This window comes from Rhea pennata, chromosome Z (genome assembly GCF_028389875.1).
Source record: "Rhea pennata isolate bPtePen1 chromosome Z, bPtePen1.pri, whole genome shotgun sequence".
Lineage (NCBI taxonomy): Eukaryota > Metazoa > Chordata > Aves > Rheiformes > Rheidae > Rhea > Rhea pennata.
Genome location: NC_084702.1, coordinates 67473561 through 67487253, shown reverse-complemented (window position 1 = coordinate 67487253; position 13693 = coordinate 67473561). Strand labels below are relative to the sequence as shown.

General features: G+C 34.2%; 1 protein-coding gene across 1 annotated transcript in view; it reads right to left on the bottom strand.

Annotated features, from left to right (window-relative positions):
• Positions 1–3248: 3248 nt before the first annotated feature.
• Positions 3249–13693, bottom strand: part of FYB1 (FYN binding protein 1) — a 47426-nt gene continuing 36981 nt past the window's right edge. The window contains exons 13-18 of the mRNA XM_062599822.1: positions 13191–13260; positions 11685–11790; positions 9611–9773; positions 5099–5132; positions 3902–3933; positions 3249–3792 (exon numbers count right to left, since the gene is read on the bottom strand). Coding sequence (XP_062455806.1) covers positions 3770–3792; positions 3902–3933; positions 5099–5132; positions 9611–9773; positions 11685–11790; positions 13191–13260 — 428 coding nt within the window. The 3' untranslated portion in view covers positions 3249–3769. The remainder of the gene's footprint in view (positions 3793–3901; positions 3934–5098; positions 5133–9610; positions 9774–11684; positions 11791–13190; positions 13261–13693) is intronic.

Genomic DNA, 13693 nt, shown 5'->3' with positions numbered 1-13693 from the left:
GTGCAGCACAGGCTTAGGCAGATTTGCACTAAACAAAGGAGTAGCAGAAACTGAATGAACAGGGCTGAACAACTGCTTTTCTGTTAACTCTCATCCAGCCCAGGCACTAAATGAGGCAGGGATCCTGTGGAAAAAAATAGTGAGCCCTCATGCAATCATAGACTACGTGCACATTTAAAGACAAATCCACACAGGCAGGCAGAATTGAGGCTGTGCAAATACAAACTTGTTTCTTGCATTTTGTAACATTTGAGTACTTGTAGGGAAGCTTCACTTAAGGCTCTTTCCGTGTAGATTGGTCTGGGGCTGGTATATAAGGTCATAAGGGTGCTCTTTTATGGGCCCATCAGTGTTCTCAGGAGCTGTCTTATTTGACTTAACACACACAGACACGCCACACGCACGCGCGCGCGCGCAGGACGCTCGTTTTTGTGTCAGGAACTACTGTAGGGCTAAGGGCTAATCCTCAAGAGAGGGGATCTCACGTCTCGGCTCCCACGACTCCACCAGCTGAGGTGGGTTATGCAACCAGATCGCACACACAGGAGAGTTTTGTTACCGCCGTGGGAGGAGTAGCCAAGGGATCCGCAATTACGTGGATCCAAAATATAAACCTCTTACGCAGGAATGCACAGGAGATCAGCTGCATTCCTATAGTCCAGAGCCTGTGGTAAAAGCAGAGAAAAAGCTCTAAAGCTACTGAACTGGAAAAAAGAGCCTTTTTCACCCTCCAGTTTTTGTTTTGCTTAGCTTGTTTACTGGGACCCTGAGAGGTAGGACACAGACGCAAACCACCTCTCTTCACACTGAAGTCTAATTTGTAGGTCAACACTTTAATGCTTTCACTGCTGAATGTTTTAGTAGACACAGCCAAATACTCCAGGACTGTAGACCGAGTTTGGAAAGGGCTGGGGAGGGGAGTGGGGAGGAAGAGGAAGAACAGCTTTCCGTTTCTTTCATTATGATTTTTTAAAGATAATAGAACAAATTACATATGAGAAACACCTAAATATAATTTTGATTAAAATGTTTAAGTTCAGATTTTTCTGTTTTTCTGCTTACTGAAAATTCTGAAAAGCAATTACTGATAAATAAATGCCACACTGTAGCTGTACTGCCATCACAGCAGTAATAAGTCAATTTTCACTATGTCTGCTGCACAGTGATAATATTCAAGTTATTTTTTTAGATACTGCTCTTCTGCTTTGGCAGAATGTGGTGCATCCATATTTCTTCTAAGAAAGCCTATTATATTCTGAAGAAAGAAAAAACTTGTATGCAGTAAGGGCATTGGTAAAATAACTAAAAGAAAAATATACGATACCAGTAATTTTCAATGTATAATACCTTATAACACATTTCAACACCCTATTCCAATCACACTGTATTTTGCAGAAAGCACAGATTTTCAGCTTGAAGTATCTTATGATGGTTTCTTATGATCATTTAGTGCATCATGAGGCTAATTCAGAGTCAGTATAATCAATAAGGAAGCACAGTAGCTACATCTATCACATCAAGGTTGAAAAAATGGAAAGGGTAGCCAAAATATATAACCAAAATTCCCACAAAGAGTAAAATTCACATTTATGCAGGGGGACACAAAAAGGTTGTACTTCACTCAAGTCCTTTAATACAATTTAAAGTTCATACAACATAAAGTTCCTATGTTGGTCCTACAATAGCATGCAAAGTTCTATTATCAGTTACAGCTGAAACAAGATTGGGCGTGTATTCTGAAATTTAATACAAACTCTTTTTGAAATATTTAACTGGGGAAACTATGAATGTATTTATCCTATTATTAACTGACAAATGGACCTATGTTTCTGAAAGTCCGAGTTCCCCCTCAGTTCTTTAGCATATCACTAATTTTATGCATATAGCCTCTTGAACACCTCTGAAAAACAAACAAAACAGCAGCAGCTGAATAGTCAGCCACATTTATTGTACTTAATGCACAAGATTGTTTTAAATTTTGGTGCTGGTGCTGATATTTACACATTTAAAATGGCTATTTGTATATTTGGATGCTGCTTTGAATAGCAAACATAGAACTGGAAACTCAAGTTTACTTACAATTTCCACACTAGCACTAGATACTAGAGCACAGTATCAATGATTTTAAATATAGTATAGAACAGCTTATTGGCTCTTATCTCTACAGTTAATTTTATGTTTGACATCCTAATAGCATTATACGTCCCTAGAGATTTACTGTACTTGGAACCATGAATAAAAAAGAAACACTTGTGTAAGACAAAATCTCAGCTTACTGAAGGTAATAACAAAACTCCCACTGACTTCAGCAGACCCAGAATTTCTGACTTTATATTTTTCATCCAGACTTGCTAGCTTGCTACATTGCTTTGGTTTGCATAGTGCATCTCACTTCTCTTGAGGATTATAGGAAACTTGATTATCAAGAGGAGTTACCTGCACTGATTCAGCCATATACATTGTAACACGTTATTGACAGCTAGCACTATACCCTAAGCACCACAGATTACAAATAAATGCTCTATTTTCTGTACACGATCTTCCTGTTGGGAGTTCACTGTAAATTTCCTTTGATTTCCAGTGGATTTTGATATATGAGTATGTGTAATGTGATATTTTTTATTACGGTTCACTGATTCTTTTATTTTGCTATTGTTCTGCTATATAACAGCATTGCTAATGATTTGGGGTGTGTTAGGAATAAATGTTCTTTCTATAATGTTTCTGAAATGTTTAATTTATGTACTATCATTTAGCTAAGCCCAATGTAAAACAGTAATACTTAAAAGAAAAATATAGCATCAAAATGGTGTGATAAATATACACAGATAAATATATATACTTTTTTTTTTTTTTTTTTTTTTTTTTTTTTTAATTTTAGAAGATATTTCCCACCAGTTTATCGTAACCTCCTGGTCCATTTTAATGCCTAAATAGCTATAGTGACAAAAATATATCTTTAAACTAAACAAAAATTAAATCTTAGCTGAAACATTCTGAAAATATTCTGACCAAAAATATACTATAAATTAGAATTTTCCATGTTTTATATCTCAGTGTGCTGTATGTAACATATATAACTTATGCTTACTGTTGTACTATTAATATTAGTCAAAAAGTACTTACAAAATAATTAAGTAAATTTTAGAAAACTGTATTCTATTACTAGTGCAACATAAAACTTCAGCAATAAAGGTACATGGCTGTACATGTCAGTGTAGCTAACACTATTACAACTGGAATGGCAGGTCAGCAATATATTGTCTTCTCAATACCCACTTTTTTTTCCTGTTTTTACAATTGGATCTTATCACCAAAGACAGGCATTTCTTTTCAGGATATTATCCTCCCCAGAGTGGCATTCCCTGGTGCTTAATAGAAAAGAGTTGGAGAAAAACCTGTTACAGAGGCTTATTTTCCTCTGCATCCTTCACAGAACTGAACTGGCCTCTTTGGGTATAGCTTTGGGACTTCTTATACATGGACTGTGACAAATATAGAAAGGAAGCAGAAGATGGTAACTTTAACTTTAGTTTATCTTCCCTGGATTTTAATTGCTCTGATAAATAGCAGTAAAAATGTCATACAAAGCAACTGATGACAAAACCCTGAAGTTATAAAAAAATGCTAACCAAACTTGTCAAGTAGACAGGATGTAACTGAATAAGCTGTAACCAGTCAACTTTGGTGATTTCCTTGTCTTTGACAATGAGGAAGTTCAATATAAATTTTAATTCTCCATGAAGCTCTTAACTCACAGAATTCAGCATTAGTCATTATCATAGATGCAACCTGAAATAGAAATAAAATGCAAATATATTAGTATTCTGTAGTACTTTGATTCAGGGATGAAGTTATTTGTTATAATTGAATTAAGTATTGCTTGAAATATCTAACGTACCATCACCAATGTCATCATAAATCTCTCCATCACTGTAAAATAGAAAAAGTGGAAAATAATGTATTTAATAAAATAATTTAAATTTAATAAATTAATATTTCTATTTGCATGCAGAAATAAAATGAGTAGCATGGTTTAGAGAAGTATCAAGTAATTCATTTGCTAACCAGCAAAATGACAGCTTCATCCACAGGTTTTAGCTATATTTTAGCTATATTATAATTTAGAGGACTGAGCAAGATGGCCTGGTCAAAGAATTTTCAGTGAAGGGTAAAGCTGGATATATTTCTTTCTAAATTCATAGGCTTCCTTTGTTAACAGAATTTAAAAATATATTTTTTTCAGTGGCTATTTTAACAAACGCATAGATATAGTTATGTTAAAAATGAAATTCTTGCTGAATTTTTAAATCAAAATCAGGAAATATGAGTGAAGAAAATCAGTACGTCCCTGCAATGTTTATTTGTTCTTGTACTTGGCAATGTGACAATGGTTTTGAAGGAAAAGCTTTCTAGATAATGAATTTAGGTAATGTCTACAAATGACATAGGCACCACATGTAGTAGGAATTTTCAAAATGTGTCACTTAAACACATGAATAGTCCCATGGAAGCCAATAAGGCTATTTATGTATGTTAAGCACTTATATAAATGTTTGTGGGCCTGAATTCTAAAACAGATATCTGATTTAATATTTTAAAGCCTAAAATAAAACCCATTGAAGGAAATGGAAAGGCTTTGTCTGACAAGGGCTTTGAATTAGATCCTGAATGCTGAACTCCACATAATTCTGAGCAACACCAAATCTTCTCAAATAGGATTGAAATAAAAATAAAAATAAAGAAAAACGGTTAGTTTAGTTACACATTTGAAATTGGCCTCTATGCACTTAGTTACATTAATGGATAATTTATTAATAGATTGCAGTCCCAATAATACTCAATTTATGGCATTTTTCATGGTTTAAACCAGAGTTTATGGGTAAGCAATGAGGAACGGAGCCCTGGATTATTTCTAGCATACGTGTATGTGATTAATTCTTGAGAAAGCTAAACTCCCCCCTTTCCCCCCCAAAAAAATTGAATTTACAGGACTAGTACATACTAAAATAATTAAATTTCCCTGTTACTTAACAAATAGTTTAGAATAAAACTGAATATTAAAGTAATTTTTTCAAAATGATCATTTGGTACTTACTTCTCAACTAAATTGCTTCTCAGAACATAGCCATCTGTAAAATTGAAATATACATGTATTTAAGTTAAATTCAAATATTCCTGATATTTCTTCTGCTTCTAGAGCTACTCAAATGCAGATTTTTCTCAGTATCGTGAAATACATATTTCAGATAGGAAAATATATAGATGGATAATCATGTAAATGGAAAATTTTGCTATCATACCGAATTTGAAGAAATATGTGTAGTTTCCTAATGGGATAAAAATGTCTCTCAAGATATATACATCAGTTAATTACTATTAACCATAATTGTTTAAATTTTTTAAATTGTATCAGATTGATAATTTTCTTTTATGTGAGAATGGAAAGATATTAGAACAGCTGCTCACCAGTGAATTAATCTATCATCCTGTTGCATTACTAATAGAGTCAGACAAAACCACACATACATATTTAATCCTTTGAAAAATTTACTTGCTTTCCTTGGTAAAACACCTCTGCTGATACACTTACCTGTCAATTGGCATAATGCAGATAACCAAAGCAAAACTAGTAATAATAATTACATATATATAGGTAAACATTAGTATGTTTGTACAGACAAAATGGTACAGTTTTTAAAGGGACAAGTCATCTTTCATTAGATTTGAAATTACCATATAAATTTCCTTCTTTTATTGAGTTGGAGGCTTAAATAGTCAAGCTAAAATGCTGCTTTTTCAATAATTCATGCACTCCACCATATTCACAGGTTTTAGAATTAATTAATTAGCTTTACTTGTAAAATTCCTTTGCATTCTTTGCAAAGCTGCTATTGCTCCTTGAATGTAGAGAAATCATCATGTAGTACAGAAAACACCACTTTTCTGCTAGTATTTCTGGTGGTGATATTTCAGGTCAATTTACATCAACCTCCAGATCTTACTATTTTACCTAAAGGAATTCTTTACTTATTTATTTGAACTTTTCTGACACACAAGACATTAAAGTATCCTTAAGAAAACAAACAAAAACCATAGTAATATCTACCTAAAGAATCTCATATTTCATGTGACATTTTTTCAAGCATTTTTTACAACTCAATGCTAATTCTATTCTAACTGAAATGGCCCTTTACAAGATCTGTAACTTTTACTACTTTCCCTCACAAATTAATATCAAACACAATGACCTCGTACGATGCCCAAAAGATGCTGAATTATCACAATCTTCAACTGGCAGATGTTTTGACATGTAAAAACACCTCAGGATTCTTATATGGAATTTTGGAAAAGTTATCTGACAAGAATAATATCCTGAATAGTTCTGTAAATAGTAATAAGTAACTATTTCTTATATAGAACTTTTCTCTGTAAAGAAATATTTGTATAATTCATTTTAAGTTGGTATATTTCCATCTTAAAATATAGGTAGATATAGCATATTGCTATAAATCTCAAATAAAAACATTTTTTTCTAGAATGTGCTATACTGATAGCCCGTCTTATATAACATATGAAAAATGAGTGATTTGCTCTGTGAAGGCCATAATACATTAAAATCAATGCATTTTTAAAGGAAATTATGCTCTTGTATACTCTTATATAACAGCTGAATGTTGCCTGAAAGGCATTAATTTCATGTAATAATATTTTATTTGACACTAAGCTGCTTTACTTCAGTTTATGAATTAACAGTTAAATGAATGCAATCAGAATGAAAAATAACCTTCTTAACCCTCTATATAAACCAGTATGTGTTAAGTAAAGTTTCTATAAGCTCAATAATGCTGTTTTAAATTAGTCATAAAACTATAATATCTTTGTAAGAAAGCTAAATAATAAATTATCTGTTTTCTTATTTAAAACAGTAACCAAAACTTACAATTATTACTGTCATCCTTTGAAAAAACTGATACAAAATCTTGTTGCTAAGAAAGTGGAAAAATATTTCTATGCATTTAATATTTGATTGCATCTGTGTTAGATAAAATAGATGCTTAATTTGCCTGTATTCATGAAGATTCGATACTTAAAAAAATTCTATTACCATTTTTGCCTATCAAGATAGTTAAATTGCAAGAATCTTGAACAGTCCAAAGAATTCAAAACTGCAGATTTTCAGTCATCTGTGTAGTTTTTCAGGCTAAATGCAAGCCCCTACACTTAGGCTCTTGTCTATTCAGCATTTTCTTTTCCTGGTTCTCTTTTCTCAGACCTTTATCTGAGATAAAAGCAGGGAAATGGAATTTTGTTTAAAGACATCATCCTTTTAAAATTCTCTTTAAGCAGACTCCAGTAATTTACAGGACTCCTGAAGTCTTATTGGGAGTAATTTAAAATCACTCAGCCAGTCTCATCTTCTCTGTTTTTAATTTTCATTTTCTCATGTAGATCTACATGAAAGTTTCTTCAGTTGCAGTCATGGTACCTAAACATAATACGCTTGCAAAACAAACACACATAGTAAATGATAGCCCTAACACTGCAAAGACTAACCTTGAGGCAGGAGCCTCAAGGCTAGAATCTCCTAAGCATCCCTAGCCCTTAGGTGTGTTGCAGACAGCTTCTGACTACTCTGCACTCTTTCAGACTCTTTTCTAATCAGGAATAAGGCTCCAAGGTTATATGTCCAAAGTTTTTTCTAGTTCATTCATATTTGTGTGGCTTCTATAATAGGGAAATGGGGGAGTAGATCAGCAAACTCAGTCTTTGTCACTTAGAGTAACTCAAAGCTATGATGCATCATGCCTACAGCTTTCTGGCAGTGTAAAGGAGGCTTGGAGAGGGCACAGCCTACATTTTCAAGTACTGACATTCATCCACATCCTAATGTTTAAGCAAAGTCCATGAAAGTGAATTGAAAGATCTTCTGTATCTCAAAAGATATATGGATCTGACCAAGGCAGTAGTAACAAGGGGCTTGAGAGCAAATGAGAAGCAGTTCCTTGTGTCACTTCGGTAATTTCAAATCATTTGGTAACTATAAAAATAACTCATAGCAGAATATATTCCTAAACTCATCAGTCCTTGCTCAGCAAGGTGGGAGGATGTTAAAATGTAATTCCTATTTTCGTTTGACTGCCAGTGGAGGCATAGAAGCTACAGAAGTACATCATAAGTTGAAGGATGAATGGAAGAATTCATATGCAAGAAAGTAACAAGAATATTTTTAACTGTTGATTTTCAGTCTATCTAGCCTTCAAAAAGTTAAATTATACTTTTAAGATATGAATCTACTCCAACTATAGCAAATAACCAAAACTGTCAGGAACTTAAATATAGTAGGATTTGAGCCTTCCTAATTAATGTGAAATTTGACAAAGATCTATTCAAAGTTTTTCAGGGAGGGTATTTTTATTTGTTTTGCTCTTTTATGCCTAGCAAAGCAGTAGGTTCTGTCACCATTTGAAAGGCTTTGAAGACTACTGAGAGGAAAACAAACAACATGAACTACTTTCTACTTTGTTTTTAGTAGCTTAATTCAAAAAGCATGGCACTGAAAGCTGCTCTTGGGGAAGAGGCTACACTAGGTCAATCCATATTTTGAAAGACCTATGTGTGGTTGTGTAAGAAAATCTTCTGCATCCTGCCAGCCTGCCAGGGAAAAGGTTATATTCCAGTTATAACAGATGAGTATACAGGGGAAAACAATAACAGAAAGGTTACTAAATCCACTTCAGAGGTATATGGCACTGGACTGCCTTTTAGTTAGGGCAGTGGTAAACAATGAAGGTGAGTTGTTTACATAGAAAGCTGTTATTCAAACATACTCTATTCTCACACACAGTAAATTCTTATTGGGAGATCTGAAAAATATCGTAGCAGATGCATATTAAAAAATCAAAACGAACAGTAGATGGTCCAGACTTCTCCAAAGAATGCAGTGACTTCTGCCAATGCACACCCTGGCCAAGGCTTCCAAAGAAATGCTGGAAGGACGTGTAGCTGCAGCTGCTGCCTTGACAGCTCCCAAAACAGGCAGGCACACCGATGATTGTATGCGCCTTGGAGCTGCTTGGGGCTAGGGGAAGACTCCTTCTCCTCCCTAGCCTGTTGAAAAGATTAAACTCCAGCTCTGGCAATCCAAAGTAAGAGCTAGTAAGAATACTGCCATTGATTTTCTCTTGGCTGAAATCAATGGGCAAATGCTTCTAAGAGGTGTAGCAAGGATTCTACTGCTTTCCTAGATTCTGTGTGGTATCATAGCTATATTCTGCATGGCAAGTGGTGAAAGACAAAAGCACCCCAAAACATTTGCTAATCTTAGTTGATGCAAAGTTTTACATAAACAATTTTTCCTTCCTCTCACATTTGGTCTGCCTCTTCTATCTGAGTAACGCACTGTAAGATACTCTAGGAACTGCCGTAAGTAATAATAATAATAAAATAACAGTATCCTAGCTATTGTCAACCATCAGACAAGGAAAAATATATGTATTAGTCTCTGTTTGAAGAGGGTTTTCTTCTGACTTATGTGCTGAACAGTCATCTCTGACAGCCTAATTAATAGCACATGCATTCTATACTACAGTTTTTCAATAAAACTTACATTTTCCTTCTTCATTCCTGCACAGGACCTTGGTATCATCTGTATTTTCTATAATTTCAAGAGACTCCCCTGGTTTAACCTGTAAGTCTTTAGACCCCCATCTTCTTTGTGGTAAATCATGGATTGTGGTGGTAGAGTAAAGAACTTTAATTTCACCTTCAAACTGTAAAAATAAATAAAGAGATGCTAGATTAAAAACATTAATGCAAAAGCTATGATCATACATGTTTTATAATAATATATTCCCATTTATTGCTAACTTTCTGAAAGTCAGGTAAATGATCGTTTATGCTATCTAGTGTCTGTGTCCATTATTGCTATTAGCACTTACAAATGATCATTTTGCAGGCTGGTTGGTTATGGTGGTTATCAGAGGTTTGAAGATCTAAACCCCTTGCAAGGGTATAAATTGTAGGTTTTATTCAACTAAGAAATTTCCAGGCTATTTATCAGACTGTTGACAGAATTACAAGTGAAAAAGTGGCACACAGTCAAAAAGGTCCTATGCTGGAAATCATTTTTGATATGAAGTGTGAGTATTTCTCATACAAATATACAACTGCATGGTAATATCTGCATTCATTGCTGCTTCAGAAAGGATCAGACTGGCATCTCTCAAGTGCAAGATTCATTCTCTTTTCATCAAATGTAAACTATCGCATACTGTTACCAAAGCATGATAACTCCAATCTGGATCCAGTATCTAAAACTGGATTTTCACTCTTTGTCCTTATTCATTCAGTTTCGGCCTCTACTCTGAAAGCATCTGCAAGATGGGAAATTTATTCAAATTTTAGCCAAATTCCACTAGTGGAACACTTGAGAATGTATTACGCTTCCAAATTCTCATAAAGGAGATAAATACTATTTGTTGTGAACAAGCCATCCTTCCTGTTCCAGCATCACATAGTCTTGGTAGGGACAAAATGCATGAAACCTGTTTTGGCTATTACTCAGATGTATGACCTCTTTAAAGATTTGTGCATCACAAATGACAATGTTATAAGTTATAATTCACTGTGAATTGCACAGTTAGTATTAAATCCTAGTCTCTCTCTCCCCCCTCCCCCCCCCCCCAAAATGAAAGTTTGCTGGTGTCAAGCCTGAGACAGAAATTCTGATGTTCCAAATTCTGCTGGTAAAAACCTGTAGTTTTCAAAGGTAGGATTTTCAAAAACTCTGGGTGTTACTTGAATTTTGACAGTGGCTTTCCCAAGAAGTAAGTTAGATCACTGATGAATGCTTTACTTGTTTACCTCATGCAGAACTATATCTGTTTCTGTAACAGTATTTTTATAAAGCATTAAACTGAAACAGCTAGTACAGTCACACAATTTAAAAAAATACAAAGAATTTCATATTAATGACTTCTAACATTAGCAAAAAGATTAGCAGATGGATGAAAACCAAATTCTAGATCAAGCCAGCTTCTTCTCTGATTACAGTTTATACATCCTGCTAAGTCTTAAGTCCAAGCATTGACATTTTATGTATGATGTGAGCTGGAACAAGTCACAATTTTCTGCATGCAGAGCATGTGTAATCTCAGGAACAGCTTAGCACCTAGAATCAATCAAATTTAGGGTAAGAATATTTTCCTGCTATAGTGGAAATGGAGAGTGTTTTAAGAACCAAGTAATTATTGTGTTTTTCTATCTTTTCAAAGCCATAAATGCCTAGAATTATTATAGATGTTTGCTGAGTTAGTTCTTCTACACAGCTTGAAGCTGCTTTTTGGTGACATTCTATTTAATTTTCAATCAAATTGGTCAATTTAAAAGAAATATTTTTTTTATATTACAAGCTGAGGGTTTTTTTGTTACTATCATAATGGCAGTGAAATTAATGATGTTCTTTTGAAAGTGTTTGCAAGATCTGCATTTAATGGAAAAAATAAGAATGGGAATTTAAAATCTGTATTTAGAATAGTGAGTTCATATATATCCTGCCATTAAATCTGAACATTCAACCCATAAATACTAGTCACCTTTCAGAGGTTATACTCACAAGGAAACAAATTAGAGAATACTATAAAGACATATTGGTCATTAAATTCTGTGTGAATAAAACTTACTTTGAACTTTTTTCTGAATTCTTTTTCTTCTCTCTCCATCTTTTTCAACTTTCGCGCATCTTTCTCATCTTGTTTTCCTTTTCCAAGGCTCACTGATTTTGATGATCTAAAATACAAGGTTACAGATGAAACAAAATTAGCAACATATATGACGTATTGACAAATTTTCTGATAATTTCAGTGAAACTGAGTTTACTTTCATGTATATCTTCTTTTCTCTCTATAAAAATAATATAGATAAATATAATACAATAGAGACTTGATTTCAGAAGACAAACAGTTGGGATTTTTTTCATACTTTTCTATTTTCGTAAGTTCTGATATTAATATATCTACTAAAATGAATATACAAAAATTTTCAAAGCATCTATGTAGTATAGGAATGAGAACTTTACAACTACCAAAACCAGATTTTATAAACAACACACATCATTTTAGAATCTCTAGGAAAGGGACAGTTTTTCTGAATTCTACAGATCTTTGGGCAATAGCCTGAATATAATATGTCTAACTGTGGCGGCAGCTGGATTGTCTTAGTCTTTCATATAACAGCTGCCTTAGTTCTTATGTGCATACATAAGACCTTCCTACTCCAGGGAATCTGCACAACATGCACAAAACCAAGGATCCATTTTGAACTCTACTGTTTTTTCCACATCCATGACGAGTTGTGTCAATGGGCATGGCAGGGTTTCTATTCCTTAACTGGCTTTCCTCATTCTGTACCAGGGAATTTAAGGTCTTACTCTCTGGTTTTCTGACTTGTCTAGGAGTTGCAGATGACAGTTTCACTGATGAAGAATGTATGAGTATGCTTGAAATAGCCTAGACTAAGGTGGGCCATATCATTTCCATTGGACATACGCACTTAAAAAGCTCTCTCTGTTTTGGTGCCTCCAGACTAGGTTATTGTAGTGTGCTCTTTGCAGCTCCAACTGAGCGAAGTCAGTGATGGTAGAATGCAACAAATTGCAGTTATCTCTGCAGTCAGATACTTATCTGTGCTATCGAGATGGTCCAAACTTCCCCGTTCAGGGATGAAAGTTTTTGAATTTTAACTTTACACTTACAGATGTGTTTCATACTGATAACATAAGGCACTATCTCCTTTTCTCACAAGATACTGGAGCAACTGAGATCAAATACAGTGCTTATCCTAGCAGTCTTCATATTTTTATAGGAAGAGGCCTGCATGCAGATCATTTCCAACGAAGGATTTTTAATGCATGTATTCATTTACACCTCTTATCCATTGGTGTTGAATTTGTTGAAATTCAAAGCATGCCATTAGCATTCTGCTGTCTAATATCATTACTGTTTCAATTTGAAATGGAAGCACTGAACATTCATCTGTAATTGTCAAAAGTAGGGTTAGGAGAACTAAAAACTTGACAACACCAAACAAAGCATACATTAGTAGCAATCTGCCTCTAGTAAATACTTTGAAAATGTGTCACAGTGTATTAAAGATTTTTAATCAGAGGAGTAATTCCTATGTTCACTTGCTTGAGTCCCGCTGATGGAGGAGGGAAGTCTGAGGAATCTACATCATCATAAACATCACTGTCTCCACAATCTGAAACAAGAGTTCAAAAGAATGGAAAATTATTATGCGATCCTTGAGTAGTGAATACATTGTGTTACAATCTACCACAGCATAGCCAAGTTGAAGAGAAATTTCAGCAAGTATTGTAGCCATTTATCATCTATAGTAACTCAGCTTTCCCTTCTGCACAATCTACTGCGTAAAACATACACCAGTTGCCCTTTTCAGAATAAAACTCTATTAATAATAACAGGTATTCACTGATATTTTAATCTTCTTAAACTGAACCAAGTTTTAGCACATGCTGGCTAATGCAATAGCCTTTAATCTTTATTTTAATTAGGCTATTTCCCACTGTGTTGTATCAAAGTATATTTTCAGGGTTTGACTTGAATGTACATTCAAGCACTTCTACAGCACTCTTGTCAATGTAAAGGTGCCTAAAAGTGGATATAAATCTCAC